General features: G+C 44.3%; 3 protein-coding genes across 7 annotated transcripts in view; all 3 read left to right on the top strand.

The window, feature by feature from the left end:
- MED7 (mediator complex subunit 7) overlaps positions 1 to 1775 on the top strand; it is a 145810-nt gene extending 144035 nt beyond the window's left edge. Inside the window, exons 1-2 of one of the 3 annotated variants that reach the window (XM_079319966.1) lie at positions 23 to 152; positions 808 to 1775. In XM_079319966.1, the coding sequence (XP_079176092.1) occupies positions 826 to 1518 (693 nt within the window). In that variant the 5' untranslated portion in view covers positions 23 to 152; positions 808 to 825 and the 3' untranslated portion in view covers positions 1519 to 1775. Of the gene's footprint in view, positions 1 to 22; positions 153 to 203; positions 285 to 807 lie in introns of those variants that run through there. The other 2 variants (XM_079319965.1, XM_079319964.1) reach the window with 2 other exon arrangements.
- Positions 1776 to 2999: 1224 nt separating this feature from the next.
- Positions 3000 to 9356, top strand: LOC306808935 (hepatitis A virus cellular receptor 1 homolog). Of its 3 annotated transcripts, XM_079319961.1 has the most exons (8): positions 3000 to 3128; positions 4563 to 4907; positions 5466 to 5516; positions 7476 to 7552; positions 7810 to 7866; positions 8281 to 8395; positions 8684 to 8723; positions 9105 to 9356. In XM_079319961.1, the coding sequence occupies exons 1-8, from the start codon at positions 3080 to 3082 to the stop codon at positions 9196 to 9198; spliced, it is 828 nt and encodes a 275-aa protein (XP_079176087.1). In that variant the 5' UTR covers positions 3000 to 3079; the 3' UTR covers positions 9199 to 9356. The 3 variants fall into 3 exon arrangements, with proteins under 3 accessions (XP_079176087.1, XP_079176088.1, XP_079176089.1); XM_079319962.1 differs by lacking the exon at positions 5466 to 5516; XM_079319963.1 differs by lacking the exons at positions 5466 to 5516; positions 7810 to 7866.
- A 4618-nt stretch (positions 9357 to 13974) lies between these two features.
- LOC306809032 (uncharacterized protein) lies at positions 13975 to 25579 on the top strand. The gene is made up of 8 exons (XM_079320131.1): positions 13975 to 14128; positions 17661 to 18005; positions 20038 to 20382; positions 21072 to 21152; positions 23066 to 23118; positions 23692 to 23773; positions 24178 to 24208; positions 24945 to 25579. Exons 1-8 carry the CDS (start codon positions 14080 to 14082, stop codon positions 25015 to 25017), a joined length of 1059 nt encoding a protein of 352 aa, XP_079176257.1. The 5' UTR covers positions 13975 to 14079; the 3' UTR covers positions 25018 to 25579.
- Positions 25580 to 26399: the final 820 nt, after the last annotated feature.

Raw genomic sequence — 26399 nt, 5'->3', positions numbered from 1 at the left:
GAGGCGGCGCTGATGGTTCGTGCTCGCCGCCCGGTCACGGTTCCGGCTCTTGTCTCTTCACACGGGCCTGGCGAGCCCCTCCGCGGGGTTTGGGCCTCCTCAGAGCCGCGGTAGCGGGTGTGGGCCCGGCCCGTTCCTCTCGTGGGGCGTGGGTGGAGAGGGGAGGCCGCACGAGGAGCGGCTGCGGTCACTTGGCCTGGCCAGCCTGGAGAAGGGCAGGCGGATGGGGTATCTCACCGCGGGCTGCAGCTTCCCCACAGCGACAGCGCCGGTCTCTGCCCTCTGTGAGCAGTGACAGGGCCCGAGGGAATGGCTGGAGCTGTGCCAGGGTTAGGTGGATATTAGGAAAAGGTTATTTCTCCAGAAGGTAGTCGAGCACCGAAGAGCTCCCCCAGGCTCTCCTTGGTCACAGCCCCAAGCCTGAAAGAGTTCAAGGAGGCTTTGGGACGTGTTCAGGCAGGGAGAGGGGAATGTTGGGATGTTCTGTGCACGGCCTGGAGTTGATCCTTGTATGACCCTTCCAGCTCGGGATATTCCCTGGTTCTGGGGATTGTGCCCACCAGGCCCCGTCTAGGGAAGGGGGTCTCCCCTCTCCCTTTGGCCAGTTCACAGGCTGGTCTTTCATATTTAGGGAAATAGCTGTTCTGTGTGCTTCTAGTACAGTTAGTCTTGATACAATTAAACCTTAGTGAAAAGGTAAAGTGGATTTGCCAAGAGTTTCCTGTATTCTGCAGAGGGATTTGTCTCTTCTGGCTCATTTTCTTGTGACACAAATCATTAACATTTGTTTCTTGGGTCATTCCTTAGGAATCTCCTCTGGCAAAAATGGGTGAACCTCAGCAAGTGAGCGCCCTTCCTCCACCTCCAATGCAGTATATCAAAGAATATACTGATGAAAACATCCGTAAGGGGCTGGCTCCAAAGCCACCTCCTCCTGTGAAGGACAGCTACATGATGTTTGGGAATCAGTTCCAGTGTGATGATCTGATCATTCGGCCCCTGGAGAGCCAGGGAATTGAACGGCTGCATCCTATGCAGTTCGATCACAAGAAGGAGTTAAGGAAACTAAACATGTCCATCCTGGTCAACTTTCTGGACCTCTTGGACATCTTGATAAGGAGTCCAGGGAGTATAAAGCGAGAGGAGAAACTGGAAGACTTGAAGCTGCTTTTTGTCCACGTGCATCACCTGATAAACGAGTATCGGCCTCACCAAGCCAGGGAGACGCTGAGGGTGATGATGGAGGTGCAGAAACGGCAGCGCCTGGAGACGGCCGAGCGCTTCCAGAAACACCTGGAGAGAGTGGTGGAGATGATCCAGAACTGCCTGGCTTCCCTGCCTGATGATCTGCCTCATGCAGAGGGGGGACTGAGGCTGAGCGTGGAGCCCGTGGACACTGATGATGGCAGCAGCTGCGTTGGACAGAGCGAGAAGCAGAGGGAGCGCTCTGGTGGCAAGAGGGATCAGGTTTTGGACAAAGATGCTGCAATGTGCAGCATTATTGATGAAATGACATGAGGCAAACAGCTGGTTTTGTTAGTGAACCACAGAGACAGAAGGGGTTCTGAGGATACATGTTGTATTTTGTTATTTTGCTTAGCAAACTAAGCATTTGTTGTACACCTGTTGGAGGTTATGAGTGACTGGACAGATGAAATTGTTTAATTTTTTTTGTGACCTGTGGGGTTTTTTGCTAGAAATGAAAATGTCTAGTTTTTGTTAAATATATCATGTGAGGTGATAGGCACAGATTAAAGTTGGGTTTTCTTGCTGTACTTTCATTTGTCACTTCCATTCTGTAATTCTATATGAGTCCAGAAAAAAATTCCTACAGAAATGATGCTCATTTCTTACACAAACAACACACAGGAACTTGAAAAACAGGCACACAGAAACCCAAATTATATCAAAGTATTATTTATGGTCTGTGTATGAGGTGTGACCAGAATGGCTTTCCTGAGATCCTGACAGAGCCAGCCTGCTCTGCTTTTCCCATTTTTGCAGAGCAGTTTCAGGATCCTGCTGGTAATTATCAGAATTGTTCCTCTAGCAGCTCTCTGCAGTTTCTTGTTTCCTAAGAAACCCCAAGAGCTGAGAGGGAACCTTTTCTTAGGAGTTTTGCTTCCAGCTGCTGCATGCAAAATTCACCCTTTCCTACTGGTGTGTTGCCAGTTTGTCTCTCAGCTACATTAATCTCTTGGTTTTCCTGATTTTTATCGTAGAAAACCTGTCAGTTTGGTGCCTTTCCTACAATGTAATCGTGCAAGACAAGGTTTCAATTTTAGCATCTTCCACTTATGAATAACTCCCTAGTACTCAATTTCACCTGTAGAAAACAGTGTGAAGTAGTTCAGCTGCTTGAGCAAAGAACATTTCTTGGCCCTTGATCACAGGTGCAGTTCTAGCCCAAACAATACAAAAACACAAGATATCCTTGGGGAGAGTGTTGTGATCCAGGCACAGGAGCAGCATTTCTCAAAAGCTGTATTTCAGCCTTTTGTCAGGGTGAGCCTTGAGTCATGGTTTCCACACTACTTTTCAAGTCTCTATTCTGGATGTTTTATGTTATATTGCAAAAACCCAGATACATATGGAATTTAAATATGAAAAAAGACTGGCACTCCATTAGGCTCAACTGAGTAGCAGTTTTCCAAAACTACCAAATTATTGCTGCCAAAGAAAATTTGCCAGAAGATGCTCTGAGTTGCTTCTAAATATTAGAACCAGAATCTTACGATGAAAACCTTGAATAGTTCCTCTTACAAATCTGTTATTTGGCCAAGCCCTTTCCACTTACCAGTTTGCTACATATTATGTAATCTTTTATCTCAACACTGCTGTGGCTAAAGCAGGTGTGGGAAGCAGTCTGGGGCAGTCAATTCTGATAGTCGTGTCAGCTCAGTGCTGCTGTCAAGTTTCACTTACAGTCATCAAAAGAGCTCTGGAGAAAAAGAGAAGCAGATTTGTGTGTTGTGTTGTCACCTCTCAGTCAAAGCCCTGCAGGACAGCCCAACACTGAAGCTCACAAAGAAAAGAATTCTTGAATGAGAAAAAGCTTTGTTTGTCACCTTCAGCCAGAATGTTGCCTTACACCTGCCTGACCTGGGTTCTCCTGATGCTGTTCACAGGTAACAAAGAGGGGTAGGAACAACTGGATGGGGTGGGTGGAGGTAACATGCATCAGGGATTCTGAGGGGAGCAAAGAGAAGTTTTATCTTGCAGCAGGAAGAGTGGCCACATCACAGGAGCTGCAGTTCTCTGTGTTAAAACAGGACTTGATCACAGTGGCTCAGTGGAGTTCTAATGGCCTTATGTCCTTTAAAAAACACAGAAATGTGCTGGGGGTGTGGTGGTTTTAAAGATGCTTCTTGGGCTGGCTGCTCATCTTTAGTGGGCTTTTGTAGATAATGATGATTTGAGCAGAGAACTTGAAATTGTTTCAGAGAAGGTGTAAATCAAGGAAATTTCACTTTGGAAGGCTTTGTCTTTAGGCAGACATGGAAAATATCAACTGTGCCTTCTGGAATATTTTAGCCCTATTAAGTATTATTGGGATAAATAGAGAATTTTTTCCTTTTTTTTTAATCCTGAGGGAGAAGTCTTAGATTTTTAAGGGCTGCAGCAATGAAAACAACAGGTTGCAAAGTGGTACTAATAAAGGCAAATAGACATTAAAAACTTGGTGTAAGATACATTCAGTAGAAAAAAGGGGATATTACAGATACTTCATGTAGTTCTTTATAAAGTATTTTATGATGAATTTAATTTTGAGCTTCCTTTTCATATTAAATAAGTTGGTTGCAGAGACTTGTTTCTAGTGCATTACTGTGGCAAAATCTCTGAGTTTATTTTTAAATATAATAGGTTAGGAAGATATCTGAGCTGGACTGGGCAAAACAGCTTTTTTGCTGTCATAAATGGGCTACTGGATGTTAGGGCTCACTGTGTTGACCTGAGTAGTGTGACACAGTCTCCTGCAAACGTGACAAATTTATGGGGAAGTAAACAAGGTAGAAACTGTGTAAGACTTAGAATAAGGTAGTGAAAAAAACAAACAAAAAAAAAAGAGTATATATGGTATTTCTCACAAAAGCCCTGAAAAATTTATTGTGATTAGAATGGGCAAAACCTGCCTTAAGGCAAAAGGAAATTCATTCAGCAGTGATCACTCTAATGAAACCTGCATTTCAGTTCATTGAAAGGGGGGAAGAGTTTCCCTCAGTGGTTTTGGGGTATGTCAATGTCTTACTGTTCCCCTGTGTGTGTGGCTTGGGTTAAATGTACACAAATGAAAAAGCTGAGCCAAGAGACTGCATCTGGCTCAAGGGAAGCCCCAGAGACTCTTCACCTCATTTCCTGCCTCCAGAAGCTGCAGAAAATGTGTCCCTGTCCTGATCATTATCCCTCACTGCACCAGCCCTGCCAGGACACATCCATTTGTGAAAAACCTGATCAGCAAAGCCTGGTGTTCTTTGAGAGATGGGAGGTTTCAGGATGTGCAAGGTGCACAAAAAGCTTCCACTTGCCCTGTGCTCAATACCTGTTTGTCTTTCTGTCCCCAGGCTCCACAGTATCAGGATTAGCTGTGATAGGAGAGGTTGGTCAGAACGTGACTGTGCCCTGCCGCTACAATGTCCAGCACAGCAATGGCATCACATCCATGTGCTGGGGTCGGGGCAGGTGCCCCACTTCCAAGTGCTCCCAGCCCATTATCTGGACAGATGGCTGGAGGGTGACAGAGCAGCACAGCAGCAGGTACCAGCTGCAAGGGCAGCTGTGGATGGGGGACGTGTCCCTGACCATTGTGAACGCCAGGGAAGCAGACTCTGGGATATATTGCTGCCGTGTGGAGATCCCCGGGCTGTTCAACGACCAACTGACTAATCACAAGGTTGTGATACAGAAAGGTGAGTGCAGAGGAGTGCTCTTGTCAGTACCCACGTGGAGGATCTGCTCCTGGTCTGGACTTCAAAGCTTGTGGTGGAAATGATTTCTGCAATCATCCATAAGACTGATGTTGAGGAGCTTGCACATCTGCTGTTAGTGCTACCTCAATTAAGCTGCCTTTGGCAATGTTGTTATCCTGCTGCAGTCACTGCAATTAAAAAAGGGCATGATGCTTGCATGGAGCATTCTTAGAGACACTAAAGAATTTAAACGAAAGGGCAGCATAAAGTATTCATCCAAAGATTTATTGCTGCACTTTTTCATTGAAAGCTGTGTTTGATTTTCCCTGCTTGATTCTAGAATAAAGCCCAGGAATGCAAAATTGTATTCAGAAACTTTTTATCAATTCTCCCTTTGATTTTTAGTTTTTCCCTTGCTTGTGATACTATATAGAACAAGTGGCTGACAAATGTGCTTTGCTAGCAAGTTTTTATTATGGAAACACTGTCTCTTTCTCACTACAAAAATGCCCAATAAGGTTAATTTTGTGTTGATTTTGTTTTATTTTTTAACATCAGCAAGGATCACTACTGCAAGTCCTCATACTTACACCTCTGAACAGACCTCAGGTAACTTTTATAGCCTATACAAGCCATATTGCAAATGGGCACTCTTAGGAAGGAAAAAAAAAAAAATGATGATACATGATATAAATGTCTTGGCTAAAATTTATTAAACATTACCAAAGATCAAAACTTGGATTTAAATTCTGCTTGATATTATACAGAAGAAACATGTATACTTGGGAGGAAGCTGCTTCCAGGTGAGATAATTAATCAGATGTTTTAGTGGTGCTGCAGGGTTTGCTTTTATTTGACTGTTGTTTTTGTTTGTTGGATATTTTTGTGGTATAAAATCTCACCTCACCTTCTAGAAATGCATCCCATGAATGGTACAACACAACTTTTAGGAGTTGGGTGTACCCACTATTTAATCAGAACTGTTTTATTGGACTAGCTCAGAAGAGCATTGAATGAAGGCTCCTGGCTCCTGTAGCAGTCAGCAGCAGATTGTTAAGGAGGATGGTAGAAAAATGGCATTAATTTTGTGATGCTGTGCCAAATTATTCTTGCACCCTGGTGTAAAGTGTGTCCCAGAAGCTGCCCACAGCCTCTGTGTATATTTAATAATGTGAGGTCCCTCACTGCAGGGGAAGAGACAGTGCTCAGCTATTCCTCACTTGTTTTCTACATTCCCCTCACCAAAGGATAAACTTCTATCATGAACCCACTCAGCTGCACCTTTTCCAGTCTGAAAAAGACAGCTTTAATTTCCACTACATGAGAGAAACCTCGTACTGTAGCAATGGCTTCTCCTCTGGATTCTGGGGAAAAAAAAAAAAAAAGAATCAGGGATGCCATTTGTATTTCTCCCTCTATCTTGGATGTTTCCAGCTAAGCAACTCCAAATTAGTGTTGCAAGAGTTGCATTTCCTTTTTGGAAGAAGAAGTGAAAACTTTCTCAGACAGTTTCTATTCTAGTTGCAAATAACATCAATTCCAATCTTAGAACAGAGGGGTTTTCTTATCCCTGTGACCTCTTCCTTAGCTGATGGTGGAGCAGTGTTTGAAATTTTCAGAATACCAGGTAGTGTGTGCATGTTCACACTGAGGGAGATTGGAAAAGGCAGGTGGCCATGTGCCTCTGATTTAGAAATACTCTAGAATCTCCAGTGGAGTGATCCTCTCCTCTTCAAAATAAAGTTTCTGGGATAAGGGTAATGATTAAAAACATAAAAACTACCAGCTGGGTTTGGCACAGAGTGAACAGGAGATTTTGTTTTCAGGAGGGTTTTATGTCACCTGACAACACGGGGAGAAACTGAGACTGATGAGAGATAAGACAGAAATTTGTAGCTTTTGATTTTAAATGTTGCAAACAGCTGTGCTCTGAGGAATTACCTCAAAATGTGCTGTAGGTCCTCATGCAAATATATCACATTCTGTTCAGTCTGTTTACTGTATAGCTTTAAAGGGCCTTTAAAAGCATTCCCTGCTTTCTGTGAATCTGCGCCATGTGCTGCTTCAGGGCCCTGAGCTAATCTTCCTCAGTTTTCAGCTGAGAACTTCAGTTTGCTCTTTTGCACAATTTTTTGCTTCCAGGCCAGGTTGGATGGGGCATTGAGAAATCCTGTTTAGTGGAAGGTGTCCCTGCCCATGGCAGGGGATTGCAATGATATGGGCTGTAAGATTCCTGTTAACCCAACCTGTTTATGATCTGTGGCCACTGCAGCTTGGCTCCAGAGCCAACTGGGAGCTCCCTCCCAGTGTTGACATAACAGCAAGAACCAAGTATTTCTAAGAAAGAGTTCAAAGCTCTGAAAAGAACAGCAGAAACTTCAATATTCAGAGTTTTGTGCTGCCCTCTGAAGGCACCAACCTCTTATGATATGCAGAGCCCAGACTGCTGACACACACAGAGGTTCAGGGTCCCAAGTCAGCAGTACAAATTCCTCTCTGCCAAGTCAGAACAGTTCTCTGTGCTGTGATGTGGTCACTCTGTGATGTGTTTTTCTTGCCTTTGCTCAGCTCCTGGCAGCACCAGTGAATCCTTTGCTGTCACAAGGACCTGGCCATTGGATTCTGCTTCAGAAGCTCCTCAGACTGTAAGCATCAACCCTGCTGTGGCACACCTAGACACAGTGGATGGACTTGAGAGGTTTCTGGGTCATCCCTACAGGTCACTTCCTCTGCTTTTGTCTGATTGCAACAGAATATTGTTTTGTAGTCTGTGTGTTTAGTGGTTATAAAGAGAGCTTATGTGCTCATTATTAGAGAGTGGAGAAAAAACCCTGCTTAGCATGCATAAAGTGCTTCCTTCTAGAGGAAGAAGAGCTTTAGCAACATCTGTATTTCCTTTCAGGCCTCTGCTCCCTGCTCAGGCTCCTCAGACAGCTGGGATGTGACTGCAAACCTGCAGGTATGGCAGGACATGGGCAGGAGTGGAACTTGTGCCACCTGAGAGCACAGGGGTGCCCTGCACTGGGGCCAAACTCCAGCTCTGTGTGTCCTGCTGAGTCCTGCTGCACAGGCTGAAGGGTGTGACATCATGAGACATCCTACTTGTTAAAAAAAATCACCAAGTATTATTAAACCTGAATAAATGGGGTTTGTCATAGCTTCAGGTGTGAAAATCTCAAAGACTGTGTTTAGCAGCACAGTTCACATGATTGCTGCAGAGATCCTGCTTGAAACTGGGCCTGCTTCTCAAATTAGGCTCTTGGTCTCAGGTGTGCTTTTCCTGCAGAGTTGCAGAGCACACAAGAGGCCTTTGGGTATTGCTAGGGCTTCTCACTGTCAGTTCCACTAATGCTGCTTGGCCTGTGTTTGACAGAACACATCAGTGCCACTTCCCAGCCAGCAGCACCCTGAGCACAGGCTGTACATTGGGATTGGCTCCTGTGCAGCCCTTCTACTCATCCTCATCTTGGCTCTCTTCCTCTCCAAAGGTGAGTGCTTCTCATGGGCAGGTACCCAAGGATTGCTCAGGTTTCTGCAGTCACAGCTGTGGCTGGTGTCACATTTCCCACTTCAGGCCAGGGAGCTGAGGTTCCTGGAGGCCCCTGTGCTGCTCACAATGGGAATTTCCTATCCTGAAAATATTTCTGAAGTTCCCTTATTTAGTTTCTTACACTTGAGTTTATATTTGAACCTACTACTTTACTTGCTTCTAATGGTTTAAACAAAATTGATGATTTTTTTTTTCTTTATTTGTTTTCATTCTGGATGGTCCTTAGACTATTTTTACAACACAAAGAAGATGGGTGGTTCTGCAGGGTAAGTTTTCTGTTCCTGCTTTTGCTAATAAGACAAATAAGTTGCAGAAAAAAAAAGTTTTGTGCTGACCATTCCACCACATACTTTGGCTTTATTTTTTAACCTCAAGTTAATAGAAAGTATTATAAAAAGAACTAATAACTCCTGCTACTTTTCATTAGTTAATAAGCAAAAATAAATGTCACTGTTAGTCCATAGCATTAGAGAGCTTGCTAACCTCAGGTGTGAATTTTGTCAGAAGTGGAAAGATGATTCATTAGCAGTCATAATCACATGTTTAAGCCTAATTTACATTTTTTTAGTGAGCTGGTTGATCTGTTCCTCTGTGGTTTTATTGTCTGTTTTTGGTTTAACAGCATGATTTTTTACTCTTTTGTGCAGCTTTGTTGCATTTTGGAGGCCACAAGGTATGGGGAGCCATAGTGCCCTGGAAGATGAGAATCATGCAGAGGAAAATGTTTATATCATACACTAAGGACTGGATGCATGGCTGCCTTTGTCATTGCTGGGACATTAAATAGTTTGCAAAATGTTGGCTGCTCCCTCTGCTCAGCAGCTGAACATGACTGCACTACTGAAGCATTATTCACATCCTAATAATAAAACAAATAAAAGCTACACTTTTAATTAAAATCTTTATCAGCCTTCTCCAGAGACAGAAACCAAAACTGGCCTTGGTGGAACTTTCCATTTCCTAAAGAAAGTTGTGATTATATTTATTATCTGCTTCAAATTCTCGCTTCCTTGATGGAAAAAGAAAAAAAAGAGGAAGTGCCAGAAGGGCACAACTGTGTTCACTGTGGATTCTATCTGCTCCCTTCCACAGAATCTGTGCCATCAGAGGGCAGAAGCAATTCAGAGCTGTGTGACAAAGATGTCACATGGCCAATCTTGGTAGCATTAGTAATTAATACACCCTTAGTTATATTTTCATTGAAATAATGTATAGCCTGTTCTGGTAACAGCTTGGTAATGCAATATACTAAAGCCTGTCCACCTGGAATTAAATCTGGAGGGACTATGGCTGCTCACCCCTGAGGGGATATCCTTGAAGCATCAGTATGTCAGTGGACACATCAGTCACTGCTTGTGTGCAGGGAATCATGACTAAGTGTGAGGGTTTTGGGCAAAGTACGTCACTCTTTTTCTGTGGTTTTCTCCTCGGGCACAGCTTTGCCCTGAGAAGCCCTTGGGGTGGAAAGTCTCACTTCCAGGTCTCTAAAAAGTCTGAACAACCTTAGCCCCTGCCTTTGTAAAGTTAATGAAATTATTTTCTTAGCTTGCAGAGAAATCATAGGCATTGCACAAAATATTGGCTGGAAGTTGGCCTTGCCTTCACGTGTCTCTAGCTATCAAACAATTCCTAAGAATGTTGAATGTCTTTGATGGATTTTACCTTATAAATGGGAAATAACTGTGGCCAAGTGCCTCTCCTCAGTTAATCTTTTATTCTCTGCTAAGCAAAACTTTGGTTTACTTTCAATAAATAAATAAATGGAATCAGTCCTGTGAGTGAATTGCTGAACAAGAGACACAACACACCCAAATAATCTTTAAGTGGAAGAATAATTGTCCCCAATTGTTTTTAAGAAGACATTTTAAACACAGGTTGGGGAAAGAGCAGAAAAGCAGCACAGCCAGGAGAGACACCAACTCTTACCAAATATTGGTCAAACCATTTTGCCCTGAAGCTCATCCTAAGCAGCACTGTGGAATTACCCAAGACAGACACTGCTGACAGGAAAATCTCACAGATGCACCACAGACTTTCTACCAGTGAGTTAATTTTCAACTCCAAAATTATTTCAACAATGCAATGAGGCATGAAGGCACTATAACAAAATCAGTCAGTATTTATGTTAAGAGCTGAGACTCTTGTGGCTATGATCTGGTTGTGCTTTATGGGGAGCTGGGGTCAGTGGGGAGTTTACCCCTCCTTGTCCCAGCTGGTGGAGGTGGGAGAGCTTGGGCTGGCTGGGGCAGAGCTTTCCCCAGGTGAGTGTTCTTGCAGAGACTCACAGAGGAGGAAAAGGCTTGTGCTGCTGAGGAAGGAAGAAATGGAAAGCAAATTGGGACAGGTGCCCCTGGGGTGCTTTGTATTTTCACTCATGATCTCTGTTTGTAGCAGGCTGAAAATTGACAGTGTATTCATGGCTGACTGAAGAGTGAGAGCAGAGATATTGGGTGATCACTGACCCTAAGGCCAGGAAAAGTGATGAAAACCAGCTCTGCCATTTTCTGTCTTCATACCATGTGCAGCTTTGTGTGAGAAGGTACTGAAACCAGAAATGACCTGCTGGTGTCAGACTGTATTTTTGCATTGACTATTAATAACAATTGCTAGCCCCAAATCTCTGCCCCTGCTGCAGACAGTGCTTTTTCCTTCTGCCTGGCTGAGCTTGTTGCTGCTGCAGCTCCGTGACAGGAGCTGGAGGAAGTCTGATCTGCTCTCTGAACTGGCTCTCAGGAAACATCTTCAGCAATTTCTGCTTTCCACTGTTTTATGTAACCAGTCTCTACTGGGGTCAGAGTCAGACATGTGGGATCTCCAAAAACAGCTGATTTCAACTGTTCATGCTCTTATGGAGTTTATGGGCTATCCTTAGGACTCCTAATCATGAAAGATGCTTATCCATAAAGATTTTAAAAATGAATGTTAATATTTCAGACTAATTCAGATTAATTCTTATATTAGCAAGATTTTAAGGTAAAATAAAGTTCTAGAGCATCTGATAACCAAAATCTTGAAGCAACCAAAATCCTTCTGCTCTGCAACTATTTGGTAAACAGTCTCTGCAAAGGTTGTGTGGAGGAAGAGCTTTGCCTTGGGCATGCAGTGTTATACACACATCCACAAAGGCAAAAGCTCCCTGGGCTTTTCATTACCTGTACTTGTGTCAGTGGATGCTGGAACAGGATCCACTCATTTCAAAATGAGCCCTTGAGACAAGCAGGTGGCACTTGGAACCCATTCAGCCACCAGGAGATTATCTGGCAGTGCATTGAGCTGATGAGGCTGATGAGCTGAAAACTCTCTTTTTTGAGACACATTTTCTGCCTGCAAGAAGCCACCAGATAGCAGTACAAAAGCAGAAAGTGACCCACGTGTTTGTGGCTCTTCCCAGCACACCTGGATTTTGGATGGCCTTCAATGCACTCTGCTGCTGTTGGCCCAGGCTTGTTAAAAGAACAAAGCTGATAAAATGCTGTTTTCATCCTGTGCCTTTCCTGGTTGCCTGTGACATACTGTCCAGTCCTGTCTGGACAAGCTTCATGGCAATTTGTAGCTGAATAATGAGCCAAGTTTGTGCCCCAGGTGAGGTTCAGCTGTTCCCTGCATTGGTGTCAGCTGAGCATCAGCTCACAGCCTCTGCTGGGTGGTGAGTAATGGCAGAAACTATGATCACTGCAGGGGAAAAGTCTCCTGGGTACTGAATGCCTCAGGTTTCATTAGTTCTGTTCACAGAGCAGCTGGGACTGTGCCATTGTATGAACTGTACCTGCTGGAATATAGCAAATTAGGTATTTTACTCATTGCCTTTACTGCTAAAATTTTATTTGCTTTTTGCAGTGCTAGCAAGCAGAAGGGTGATATTTTCATGGGCTTGACTATCATGATAAGCCCAAAATCTCATTACTAAAAGTGTAATGCCGGGTTAAAAGCCCATCATTTTATCATTTGAACTTGGAATTGCACTCCAGTTTGCACTGTGCTACATTTATTTGCACAGAATTTTGTCTATCTGCAATTCTTCATTCCTGACCTTACTGCCCTGAATTACTTTTGCTTTATTACTCAGCTGTTGCAAAGAAGAACTTCCAGAGGACTTATTTGTCAATTGGTCAGAAAGAAATAAAAGAGTCAGAAGGAGTGAAATGTATTTCTTGAAGATGATGTTGCATTTCTTCTGGGAAGGATGTGGTTTTGGCAACAAAACATTAGCAACAACTTCCTCCAAGGCTGCCTTTGCAAACAGAAAATACGAAGCTGGGGAAGGAGAGGGGTCTTCAAGCAGAAGGCAGAAGCAGGGAAAATGAGGGATTAAGCAAATGTAACTGAAGACAAAGTCTGAGGGGAGATTATCCCAAATGTTAAGGGCTGTAAAAGCACAGAATTTGTTTTTGTCACTCAGGACCCTGGAACATAAGTGGGTCTTAAGTATTCCAGGGAATGGCAAATCAAATAGAATGCTGGAATTTCTGGTGATAGTTCAATGCTGAGTGTCTTGGAAGAGGAAAAGAGAATAGGACAGTCTGTTCCAGGGTTTACTGTCCTCTCACTTAATACTTCCCAAATCCAGAGTAAACCCCCTTGGTGAGCTGGGAATCATCCCATGTGTCCTGTCAGTGGATACCAGGGAGGGCAGATCAGCCCTTCCCAAACCATGCTCCCTCCTGAGGAAGCTGCACAGAGCTCTGAGCCCCTCTCAGCCCCTTTTCTGCAGTGCTGGAGTCTCAGCTCTGCTCCCAGGGTGTTCCCTCCAGCCCTGCCCAGCTGGGCAGGTGCGGGTGTGTCCCGTGTGTCCCGTGTGTCCATGTGTGTGTCCCGTGTGTCCTGTGTGTGTCCTGTGTGTCCCGTGTGTCCATGTGTGTGTCCCGTGTGTCCTGTGTGTCCCGTGTGTCCCGTGTGTCCTGTGTGTCCCGTGTGTCCTGTGTGTCCATGTGTGTGTCCCGTGTGTCCATGTGTGTGTCCCGTGTATCCCGTGTGTCCCGTGTGTCCTGTGTGTCCCGTGTGTCCCGTGTGTCCCGTGTGTCCTGTGTGTCCATGTGTGTGTCCCGTGTGTCCCGTGTGTCCCGTGTGTCCTGTGTGTCCATGTGTGTGTCCATGTGTGTGTCCATGTGTGTGTCCCATGTGTCCCGTGTGTCCTGTGTGTCCATGTGTGTGTCCATGTGTGTGTCCCGTGTGTCCCGTGTGTCCCGTGTGTCCCGTGTGTCCTGTGTGTCCATGTGTGTGTCCATGTGTGTGTCCATGTGTGTGTCCCGTGTATCCCGTGTGTCCCGTGTGTCCTGTGTGTCCCGTGTGTCCTGTGTGTCCATGTGTGTGTCCCGTGTGTCCTGTGTGTCCCGTGTGTCCCGTGTGTCCTGTGTGTCCATGTGTGTATCCCGTGTGTCCCGTGTGTCCCGTGTGTCCCAGCAGTGCCTGCAGAGCTCACAGTGGCGCTGCACAGGCTGGGCTCAGCAGGAATCCTCTCTTGGGCCAGTTCCTATCCGGAAGTTTGGGACAGAAACCCTTGCAGCATGTAAAATCTGGAAATGGAGAAATGAGACTTCAGTGGGTCCCACTCAGCGCCTCTGGAAAGGATAAGATCTGGTTTCCTCTTCTTCCAGTGCTGCCCCGCTGTCTCTGCCAGCCAGAATGTCCCATTTTGTGCTGTTTCACTGCATGATGATACAGATCTTTATAGGTGAGTCTTCACCTGCTTTTTGTGTGTTTGCTCAGGAAACGGTTTTTTTTTTTAATGAAAACCAGTAGCACTTGTTTTGTGAAAACAAAACAGTGGAAAAGACCTTCAAAAATTTTCTTAATTTACGGAGATAATACTGCTTGAGGTTTGTGGCCTTTTCACTTTTAAATATGCATGAAGTTTCCTCTATGTTCCCTTGTTCTCTTCCTTTGCAGAGCTCTTGAAGGTTGATTATGCCTTTTGTTACCTGCTCTTTAACTCAGCTCTGTGTTGAGATTGTGTTGTCTTGAGGTTTAACAGCCAGTTAATGCTTATTTTCTGTTTATCAGTCATATCCTCTGCAATCTCATCAGTAAAGAAGCTCCAGTAAGGAAAAAAAAAAAAACAAAAAAAACAAAAACAAAACAAAAAAAAAGATTGATAGGGCAAAGATTCCAAATATCTTCTGCAAAGTAGGAAAATTATTCCAGGAATAGATGAAGGGAAAATAAAATCTTATCAAACATCTGTTTTGGCTGGAGGATGAATGTTTTTGTCCATCCAATGACCATTTTGTGGGAGAGCAGACAGCTACAAGAGCAACTATTGGAATTACTGCTTGGTGCCAACTGTCCTGAGGGCGGATTGAGAGCGACTGTTCACAAATATGAATATGCCTGTATGATCTGACCAATTATAAACACCCCTTTCTATTTTGGATGGGGTATTAAACATCTAGAGTCCATTTCTTTCTCATTGATGAAGGACTTTGAGTGGCAAACCTCACAGATTTCAGTGGGAACACCCAGGCACAGCCTTGGGTCAAATCTGGAAGATCAGTGCCAAGGAGAAGGGCAGGATTCCCTTCACAGTAAAGGCAGGGTCTCAGAAAGCTCTAAATTTCAAAGGCATGTCCATTCCCTCCTATTAACTTTTTCCTTTGGAAAATAAATCTGCAGAAGAGGCTTCACCTGAGAAGCAAGTTATTTATTCCTTGCAGAGGTTCATGCTGTTGAATCCAGGCTGCTGCAGTTTGGAAGTTCTCCTCACCAGCCTGCAGTGCAGGCAGATGTTGGCAGCATTAACTTCACATACACTGAAAGAGGATTTGAAACTGCAAAACCTGTAACTTTCTAGCAGGAGCACTAGAGGGAAATGGCACTGAAGACACTCTGATGCCTCATGAGTTTCCTCTTCTTCTCTTAAATTATTTACTTATTTATTGACTAAGTTCAGGGGTCTGCTTCTCTCAAAGAGAAGAGCAGGCAAATTTTCATTTGTTATAAGGTTGCTTAACGAGGCTGCTTTTGTGCTGTGCAGAACTGGGCTGAAATAGCAGAAGATGAGCCCCTTTCTCCTCAAGAAGCAGTGACCTGAATTCTGGCAAGAGTTTTAGATGGTTTTTCACACATCTTTATTGGGGTGACTTGCAAACGTGTTAACCTGCTCATGACTACCCCTTGCTTTCAAGGTCAACTGCATGTCTTGTTCTGTCTTCATAGAGAGAGGCTGTTCTCTCTGTTTTGCTGTTTCAAGGCAAATGAGCTTTCCCTTTCCAGGGGCCAAAGCCACCACCTTGCAAAGCCTTACCCACTGTTCAGGAATTCAATTTCTGGCATATCCTGCCTTCATTTCACTGCAGAAGCTCCTGCCCTTCAGGCCATATTGCCTGTTTTGTCTGCCTCTATTCTTTCAGCATTTGGAGCTGGGGAAACCTGAATGGGTTGGCTTCTTTTGCCAGTGGGATAAGCAATAATGCTCCTGAAATGTCATCCCAATAACAAGTCCTGAGGCAGCCTGCTACAGACTAAAGCCTCACCTAAGGAACAGTCCATTAAAGAGAAAACAAAAGACATGGACACAGTTGGAAGCATCTGTTTGCTATCTGGGAGTCATGCCAAAAAGGAAAGGCATTCAAACAGCTGGCAAAATAGAAATGTTTGGCAAGCCAGGGCTGAAGCTGGTGATAATAGCAGCAGCAAGTCCTCTTTGGGGTGAGCTGGCCATGAGGCATCAGATCTGCAGGGCTGGAGGACAGGTCTGGTTGCTCCCCAAGCCCCTCAGTTCCTGCTCCACAGTGTTTAAATGATAACATGGGGACAAAAGAAAAGTAGGAGCACTGACACAGACTAGGTGAATGTAAACCAGGAAAGATTTGTTCCTGTCTGGGAACCTTTTTTGTATAGTATCTTTTGTGAAGAAGAAGTCTGTTTTAGGGCAATCTGGGAGCATCATAAACAGTTAAGAGGGAATAATATATGGAAAGATTCAAAGCAGATGCCAGGGTGGGCATTGGCTGTAAACACCAACCTAAGCTGGTCTCTAAGGGTAAGAGGACAAGGAAAGTGTGTATGTGCTCTTTTTAACATCAGTATGACACCAACAACTAAAGTTTCTGTATAGACAGAGTTCCACAAGGTAAAGGGGATTAGTTGGCAAGGTTTGCTCAGTGCACTTTCTGAGAACAGGTTCCTACAGATCCCCCTGCTCTGCCAGCTTAATTAGTCCCTAATTTCACACATGAATAGGTATTTTGGACCCTGCTTTTGAGACTGTCAGTGAAAGGCAACTGTGACAGCATTTTCTTTTCAAAGGAGGTGACGGTGGGCTGAGAAAACCAGATGTCTTTCACGACAGGGTTCTGAACAACTTTCAAACAGCCTCCCAGGAGAAGAGATGGGATGGGAGCAGAGTTCTCAAATTCCACTTGCAGAAGTCCAGTTTTGTGCTTGGGCTGCCGGTGACAGATCCCAGCTTTTTATGTATTTTATGAGCCTCCCTGCAGCAGCTGGCCAGGCCAAGAGCAAGGAGCAAAGCAGAAAAAGGAGCAAAGCCTGAGAGCTCCTGGCTGTTCATGCAGTGCCCAGGAACAGGAGCTGCCCCAGAAGAAGGTGGGGGGATCAGCAACTACAGGCAGGAGGGTTTCTCCACACTTTGTTTGTTCACTGTGTTAAATTTTACAACTTTAAAACTGTCACTATCGAGCTAGGAGTGGCAAATAATAGCAACACACTTCTTCTTGGGCAGAGAAGAACTTTATTGAAAACCTGACCTATATATATAGGAGGGTTCTTGAATCTCAGACAGGACAGCAGTTCATTGGGTGACAGGAGAAAACATCCCATGTCACGTACATCACTGTCCCACAGCCAACACCAGGTGCTAATCTGTGTTATTAATTCCTTTCTATCTGTAGGAAAGCTATCATCCTGGGAAAGAATCCTGGCCAGAGCTGGGAAAGTTTCACAGCCTGGGAGAGAATCTGAGCTAGAGCTGAAACAGCTCAGAACCTGGGAAAAGGCCTGGCTGAAACTTTTCTAGGCCTCCATCATGTCCACATAAAACTGCTTCCCAAAGTAAACAAAAAAACCAAAAACCAAAAAAAAGTACGGAGTTTGTTATCAAAAACTGTACTTATTCCCCCGTTCTTCACACAAACCGTATTGTCTATCGTAAACAGTAAAAAAAAAGCTTGTTTTATTTTTTTAGTTAGTTTTGGTAACTAACTAAAACAAAAGGAGTCGCCTGAACTGTTCCTGGTTTCCCCTGGCAGCACCCACGGTCTCTGGAGCCATGGTGAGAGGAACAGCAGGCCAGGCTGTGACACTGCCCTGCTCCTACCGCGTGACGCGGCGCAGGGACATCGCCGACATGTGCTGGGGCAGGGGCTCCTGCCCCAACTCCAAGTGCTCCAACAAAATCCTGCACACCACTGGCAGCAAGGTGACCTTCAGAGCATCCCCGAGGTACAGCCTGCAGAGCCACGTTTCCTTTGGGGACGTGTCCCTCAGCATCGGGGCGCTGCGGGCGGAGGATGCGGGCGTGTACTGCTGCCGCGTGGAGATCCCCGGCCCCTTCAACGACATCAAACGCAACATCTGGCTGGAGGTGGCCACAGGTGGGTCTGGGGACACAGCCAGCAGGGACAAACCACTGAGGGGCACTGGAAACTGGGGTACTGAAAATTGGGGTAGTGAAAATTGGGGTAATGAAAATTTGGGCATTGAAAACTGGCGGTACTGGAAATGGGTTGCTGACAATTGGGGTACTGAAAATTGGGGTAGTGAAAATTGGGGTACTGAAAATTTGGGCATTGAAAACTGGCGGTACTGGAAATGGGGTGCTGACAATTGGGGTACTGAAAATTGGGGTACTGAAAATTGGGGTAATGAAAATTTGGGCATTGAAAACTGGCGGTACTGGAAATGGGGTGCTGACAATTGGGGTACTGAAAATTGGGGTACTGAAAATGGGGTAATGAAAATTGGGGTACTGAAAACGAGGTACTGAAAATTTGGGCAATGAAAACTGGCGGTACTGGAAATGGGGTGCTGACAATTGGGGTAATGAAAATTGGGGTACTGAAAACTGGAGGTACTGAAAATTTGGGCAATGAAAATTTGGGCATTAAAAACTGGGGTACTGAAAATGGGGTACTGAAAATTGGGGTACTGAAAATTGGGGTACTGAAAATTTGGGCATTGAAAACTGGCGGTACTGGAAATGGGGTGCTGACAATTGGGGTACTGAAAATTGGAGTACTGAAAATGGGGTAATGAAAATTGGGGCACTGAAAACTGGAGGTACTGAAAATTTGGGCAATGAAAATTGGGGCAATGAAAATTTGGGCATTAAAAACTGGGGTACTGAAAATGGGGTACTGAAAATTGGGGTACTGAAAATTGGGGTACTGAAAATTTGGGCATTGAAAACTGGCGGTACTGGAAATGGGGTGCTGACAATTGGGGTACTGACAATTGGGGTACTGAAAATTGGGGTAATGAAAATTGGGGTAATGAAAATTGGGGTACTGAAAACTGGAGGTACTGAAAATTTGGGCAATGAAAATTGGGGCAATGAAAATTTGGGCATTAAAAACTGGGGTACTGAAAATAGGGTACTGAAAATTGGGGTACTGAAAACTGGTGGTACTGAAAAATTTGGGCACTGAAAATTGGGGTACTGAAAATCTGGGCACTGAAAATTTGGGCATTGAAAACTGGTGTATTGAGAACTGGGGTACTGAAAATGTTGGCACTGAAAACTAGCATAATGAAAATTGGGGCACTGAAAATTGGGATACTGAAAACTGGGGGTACTGAAAATGTGGGCACTGAAAATTTGGGTACTGAAAATTGGGGTACTGAAAACTGGCGGTACTGAAAATTTGGCACTGAAAATTTGGGCACTGAAAACTAGCATACTGAAAATGGGGTACTGAAAATTGGGGCACTGAAAATTGGGCACTGAAAGCTGGGGTACTGAAAATTTGGGTACTGAGAATTTGGGGTACTGAAATTTTGGGTACTAAAATTTCAGGTACTGAAAATTTGGGTACTGGAAATTTGGGTGCTGAAAATTTGGGCACTGAAAACTGGGGCACTGAAAATTTTCAATTGTGAACATGCAATTGATGTTCACAGCACTTTTGTTTGTTTTAAGCAATACAACAGGAGAGAGGGTGAAAAACGCTGCAATTGCTTGTCTGCCCCTGAGGCTGAGGGCAGCAGTACATGAAAAAAAAAAAAAAAAAGCACTTGCAAAGATTAACAAGAAGATTGTAGCTGAAAAACCAAACTGTTTTATTTATTGTATTTTTATGAGGATGTTGAAAAGCAAAATAACAAAGTTTTCAAGCTTTGGGGTTTTACCACACAAGGTTCTGGACCTTCCATTTCTACAAGAGGGTTAAGGTGGGAGTGTTTGAGACTCTCAAAAGAAAAGCAAATGTACAAATCTGTGAATTTCTCTGACTGGTCGTGCTTTCAGCTAATTAAAATAACTTTCTGGATAGTAACTCTCCCACCTTCATTTTCAGTATTTTAGCCACCAGATAATTTTTTTTTTTTCATTTCTGCATTGGCTTCTGTCAGGGTTGGCTGTGAATCCTCTGACCTGGCTTTTCCCTTGTCTCTGTTTTTTCCATGCAGCCCCTCCAGTGACCACAACCATCATCACCACCACCACCAGAAATGCTCCTGTTTTCTCTGAACATTTTACAGAAACACCTTTTGCTCCTCAAGCAACCTCTGATGTGCAGCCAACAGCAGAGACTGCAGTCCTGCTGACAACCCTTCCTCCAGAAACCACAGCCCCTGAGCTTCCAGCAGTGACCACGGGGGAGACCTCTGCTCCCCCAACAACAGAAAATTATATTTTTCCTGTAACTATGGTGGAAACGAGTGCTCCCCCAGATTCTCCAGCTACTTCCCAAGCAGCTGATGTGACAACTGAAGATTTCATGTTCTGCTCCACTCTGCCTGGAAGTACAGAGGGTAACCAGCACAACTCTTTCCTTTTTCTGTGTAGCAGAGATGGTTTGTGTTAGCCTGGCTAGCATCACTGGGACTTTCCAAATGCTTATATTTATATCTGGGATATATATACAAACATATATATATATATTTACTTATGTTTATGTCTGGGAAGTTCTCTCTGAGATGCCTATGGATGTGTTTCAGGGGGTTTAGCAAACCCAGGTCAGATGTTGTAGATAATGATAAATTGTGGTGATCAGCCAGGGCAGCAGAGGGTCAGGCTTCCTGCAGAGGAGCTTTAACATGGAGAAATAATGTGACAGAAACCTCATGAAGTACAGCTGAAATAAATGTGAAGCCCAGCACATGAGGTGGAGTAAGAGAGATTCACTTAACTGTGCACTAATTTTTTTCTTGATTTGGGAAAGGCAATTGAAATTTCCTGGTGAAAAGTTTAGTTTAGAGTATGTTCTGCTTGAGAAATATAGTGAATGTTTAAAATTGAGTATTTACATTCTCATCTCATATGAAGGCTGCTGCTGTTATTAGTGATTAGATTGACCTGTTATCAAACCATTTGAAGGTTGCCACTTTATCCACATTACTGACTTCATTTCCACAGATTGATGTCTGCACAAATTTGAATGCCATATGAAGACCTTTCTAATTAGTGATCTTTATGAGCATTACTTTTTACTTTGTTTCAGTGGCTACTGAATTCCCAGGTACTGTTCCAACTGCAGAGGAAACCACCACCTCTGGCATGATAGAAGAGATGCCAGTCATGGGTGAGTAGGATAGCAAACAACAACATTGTTTGAAATCAGAATGGAACAACAGCTGAGAAAAACACATTTTTATAACTTCAAAGGAAGTTGATTTTGAATAACTCATAACTGTCAGGTATCTGGGGTCTGAGAGAAGTCAAAAACTGAACTTTCCAACATGGCAGAACTCTCAGATATCTGATTTGTCATCACTATGAGTTCATTGAGATTTCCATTTTAAATCTTTCCCAAGTGTTGTGCCCTCAGCAGAAAACTTAATGCAAAAATTCAAGGAAATGTTGTATTTGGCCTTTTAGTTCCAGTAAGAGGCGAGAATCTCTTAATTTTTGAACCCACAGTATTTTGGTTTTTGCAGGTCTTCTTTTGACAGACTTAAAATGTTAGAGCAGAGTGTACCTCAATGCCTTGGAGAGACTAAACTGATCTCTTGAACATTTGTGGGGGTTTCTCACTCCAGTCTCACTTGTCACCCTCCTGGGGTGATGGAAAATGCCTGTACTTTGTCATTGTAAATAAGATTTACAAAGGCTCTTAGCTCCAGGATTCTTGGGGCAATTTGAGTTGTGGCAGTGAGCTGGAAAGAGCCACAAGAGCAATACCAGCAGATGGGTGTGAGCCACCCCCACCCGTGCAAAACCTGGTGTCAAACTGTCACAAGGTGTGAAAATGCTGCAGCACAACTGGCTGGTGTCTGCTGAGAGCCCTGGCAAACCCAGCTCTGATCTTGGCTCCTTCCACTCTGTGAAATAATGCACTAAATGCACCCAGCTCAGGTTTGCTGTAAGGTAAGGGAAGGCTGGTTTGTTGCTGAACTTTATGTTGATGTTAGAACAGCAGGGAGAGCCCAGGGCTGAGAACCCTCCATCTCCAAGCAGGATTTTTGGCAGATAGGTTGGGTTGCCTGGGGTGGATGGCTCCTGCTGCCCAGGCTCTGGTTTCATTTCTCTTTTTTCACTTGCTATCCCCCAGCTACAACCCTGCCATATTTCAGACCCCAAAAATATCCTTGCTCTTTCAAGTATCAAAGTGAGCAGCCAGGTTGCACATGTTGCCATAAAATTTAACTTTGACTTGCTGGACCTGAATTGTCACTGTTAAATTTGCATTTCTTGTGGATTTGGGTTAGTTCTGAAGTACAGATCTCTGAGAGAGTGTTAACAGGCATATGACAAAATGCAATGTTCACACATCCATGGGACTTTTAGTATTTCTTAGGGTTTTATTACTTGCATTTGTTTAGCTGTAGTGCTTATAAGTCATAATCTCTTTTATACTCCTGTGCAAATTTCTACTTACACTGGCATGAGCTACCCAAGCCCTGTCCATGTCTTTGATAAAATACAAGCATGTGAGATGTGGAGATGCATCAACACAGGGGCTGGTCAGAACTGAGATATTTGGGGCAGATTAGGTTATTAATGGGAAAACATTCTGGAAAGTTTAAAGAAAAGAAAAATAGCAATGGAATTATGTATTGGAGAGACACTATTTACAAAAAGAGGGAGTGATGGGATAAGGGGGAATGGCTTCAGACTGACAAGGGGTATGTTTAGATTGGATATTATGAAAAAAATGCTTCTTTGTGAGGGTAGTGAGGCCCTGGCACAGGTTGCCCAGAGAAGCTGTGTCTGTCCCATCCCTGGGTGTTCAAGGACAGGTTGCATGGGACTTGGAGAAACTTGATATAGTGAAGCTCTCTCTGGGTTTTCCTCTTTCTTGATGAAGGCTGAGGTTTCCCATGGCTTCCTCAGCTGCCATTTGTGGTGGAAACTGATCCTTCTCTTTTGGCTGCAAGGTGCTTTTGCCCTTCTCATTCCCAGAGAGTTCATCACCCCTTGACTGCAGCAGTGACAGCCTCTGCAGCCCTCACTCCTTCAGGTGCCAGTAAGAATCTCAATCTCTTTCATTTTCAGAGGTTTCAGCAAATTCAGATGGCAATGCTGGGAAACATGAAGGAGGAGATAAGGTAACACTTTCTATAAGTTTCAAGAGTGTTTGAGTAGAAATCAGGACAGCGGGATGTGCTGGTGATTTTCAGTGTATTCATAGTACAGGGAGAGATTTTGCAAACAGTGGCTTGAGCTTTTATTTAGAAGCTCAGGAACAACCAGTTCCTCTTCTCAGTGGATAGAGCCAAAGCCTGAGCATTCTATCTGGCTTGGACACTTCAGAAAAAACTTATCCCCTATCATCCCTGTGAGAGAGGGGACCAGACAAACCCAAAGTTTGGGAGGGTGTTACACCCCCGTCTCTGAGAGAAGGATGGGGGTCACTGAACCCTACTTTGGGCACCTCATTGAGAACTTCATGTTAAATGGGATGAATCTGGTTTCAGTATTTCAGAATAAGGTAATTAATACTGAATGGGTTATTCATGTTGTTTTTCATGATCAGCTTGTTGTGTCTTCTCAGCACAAGCCCAGAACAGCATTGCAAACTGCAACTCAGTGCTCTGAGCACCCTGCAGCCCCTCCTGTGCAAACAGCTCTGAAGGAAACCTGCTCCAAAGCCTTTTCAGCTTCTCTCTTCTCCCTTGCAGTTTCCCACCTCTGTCGTTCTCGTTGCCTGTGTCACAGTGGGGTCCATCCTCCTCATGCTGATGATCTCCTTGGTTTGGAAACGTGAGTACCCTAAAGCTGAATGATTCTAATTCTGGCTTGATGGACATGCTGCCCTGAGTCCCTGCTTGTTCTGGGAGCTCTGCCATGGTGCCAGAGCTGTGTTCATTCTGTGGGAGTTGCTGTCCAGGGAGGATGGGCTGCTGGGGATGCAGCAGGAGGCACAGAACCTGTCCCCTCACTTGTGCAGGGCTGGCTCATCCTCCTGGCTCTCTATACTTTAGTGGCCCCTGGAAATGCTCCCAAAAGACACTGGTGAGCTGAAATCAAGATGGGATCCTTTCTTTCCTGCTTAGCCCACAGAAATTTTGCAGTTTGCTGTCATTGTTTCTGAGCTCGTTTGACAGATACATTAGAATTATAGATTTTATTTTGCAATTGTAACATTAATATTATTTTGCTTCCAGGTAAACAGGCAAAGAAGTTTATAGTAAAAAGGTAATCCATTTTGTAATTTCCTATTAAAAGTTCCAGTGTAATTTTTCTTAGAGACAGGAAGGTATTGGCCCCTGATTGTAATGGGTGCAGTATTGGCTTTTGGTGCTGATTACCAAAGTTGTATTAGGAGGAAACTTCAGGTAACTTCACTCCAGAAATTCAATAATGGCTCCTGGATGCTGCTTCCCTGTAGGAATGAACAGAAACCCAGAGCAATGGAGAAATAAAGAACTGTTACTCCAGTGTAGTAATTACAGCTTCAGTGTTCATCTGCTTTTGTTTTTGATTGAGTACCAGGACATGATACCTTGTGAGAATGTAATTGCAAATTCAGATCTTCTGACTTATCTTGAAAAAAAAAAAAAAAGAATTCAGTGGAGTCCAGTGAGGTATCACCCCTTTTCCAAAGGCAATAATTTTTCAGTGATAGCTGGTCCTTCAGTGCTTGCTCTGCCTGGGAGACAGGGATTGGGGAGAGACTATTTTCTGAATCCCATGGTGGTTCCCCTACAGCTGCCACTGCAGGGCAAAAACAACCCTTTCCTATCTATGAGAGTGCAAGCCAGGTAAATACCTCCCTGGTGTAAAAAGTAGGAGTTTCTTCATTGCAGTCATTGGACTCTGTAGCTTCAGGTTTCTATTTCTGTAGGAATTTGCTGATGTTACAAATAAAGAATGCTCTGAAGCAGCAATGTCCTTTTGCCCCATCTATAGTGATCTGTGCTTCTCACTGCAGTGTTGGACCACCAGAAGAGACTGAAAAAGTTTTCAGTGGTGCAGAGGGAGAAAACAACATTTTTTCCCTGTGAAGAGGTGCTACATCATCTGCAGATGCCATGGGAGATAAAAAGGGCCTGTTCCATGCTGCACTGAGAGATACTTGTGAGCCCTCAAAATATCAGTGGGTACAAAACAAAGGCCAAAGCTTCGTCTATGAAAATTTAAAATCTTTGTGCAAATTCTCCCATATCATCCTTAAAACTCATTGCATAAAGAAGCTTATTTGAGAAGGGGCTTTATGCATTATTCAGGGATGTTCTGGCATCTCACTAGCACCATGTTGCACAATTGAATTTGTTTTTCTCCGTTTTTATTAATGCTCTTCCTTGAGTACAACTTGTACTGCGAGGAACAGAAGTGATCACATGGAAGGCTGCCTATCTTCAAATTGCCATAAAGAAAGAAAAGGAATCATAAAACACAGTCTTTAATGCTTTTATGTAATCAACAAAAAAATCAAGCAACAAGAATGCTGTGAGTTTAAATCAAAACTGCAGATTACTTAAGGGGTATCACTACTGCCTGTGATTCAGCATGATGGAATAACTCTTGGAAAATACGTTAATAAACCTTGTAATTCGTTGCTGGCAATTGGACTTTTTATCCCACATCCTAAGGCATTTCAACAGGAGTTAGTTATTTCCCAGGTGTAGAAATGGCTGGTGTTCTCTCTCATCTCTCCAGAGAAATGCTGCAGCATTTCCAGGGGTGGGAAAATGCCCAGAAGACCAACCTGGAGGGAAATTTCCCTACCTTGGCCCCACAACCCCCCATACCACTCATTTCTAAATCCTTCAGGGGAGGGGGATTGTCCATGGGGGCTGGGGGATCACGGTGGGAGACCCTGCAGAGCTTTTGTGCAGTCCCTGGGGTCCTCCCCACGGTGCTGCAGTGACTTTGGGAGAAGATCCCAATGCAGGGTTTGTTCTCTGCACTGCCTGGAGCTCACAGTGCCAGCCTCAAGTAAGGGCACACTGTGTGAGCAGCTTTGGATCAGAAGCCAGCAGGGTCTGGCAGCTCTGGATTTCCCCTGTGCTCAGGGCTGTGGTGACACTGCTGAGCTCAGCATCCTCCCACTGCCCCTGGGCTGGGCAGGCAGGGGAGCTTGGTTCCTCTTTGGGGTCTCAGAGCCCTGCCTGCACCCCACTCTGGTAGTGCTGGGGGCACAGGAGAGTCCCCAGCCACAGGATGTGCCCTGTGTGCTCCTGGGTTTGCTCAGTGACACCTGTGCCTGTCACCCCCTACACAGAGCACAGGCATCTGTCACTTCCAGCCATGCATCCCACACAAACCTGTAAAGAATAAAAGGAAATGAGCAATAAAGAAAATCCCAAACTATTTTGATATACTCCTTTGAAAAACCCAAACTTTTCTTTTTGCCTTTTTTTCCCCCTCCCAATTAAACCTGTTA

The sequence above is a fragment of the Erithacus rubecula genome (genome assembly GCF_903797595.1).
Source record: "Erithacus rubecula genome assembly, chromosome: 16".
Taxonomy (NCBI): domain Eukaryota; kingdom Metazoa; phylum Chordata; class Aves; order Passeriformes; family Muscicapidae; genus Erithacus; species Erithacus rubecula.
Note: the sequence above shows the minus strand (reverse complement) of the source record. Positions and strands in the feature narration are given on the sequence as shown.

Coding starts and splice junctions, on each gene's coding strand:
- LOC306808935 (XM_079319961.1), top strand. CDS start 3,080: ATGTTGCCTTACACCTGCCTGACCTGGGTTCTCCTGATGCTGTTCACA. Junction 5,517..7,475: donor CACCTCTGAACAGACCTCAG/GTAACTTTTATA, acceptor GCCTTTGCTCAG/CTCCTGGCAGCACCAGTGAA. Junction 8,396..8,683: donor GGCTCTCTTCCTCTCCAAAG/GTGAGTGCTTCT, acceptor GATGGTCCTTAG/ACTATTTTTACAACACAAAG.
- LOC306809032 (XM_079320131.1), top strand. CDS start 14,080: ATGTCCCATTTTGTGCTGTTTCACTGCATGATGATACAGATCTTTATA. Junction 14,129..17,660: donor GATGATACAGATCTTTATAG/GTGAGTCTTCAC, acceptor TTCCCCTGGCAG/CACCCACGGTCTCTGGAGCC. Junction 18,006..20,037: donor CTGGCTGGAGGTGGCCACAG/GTGGGTCTGGGG, acceptor TTTTCCATGCAG/CCCCTCCAGTGACCACAACC.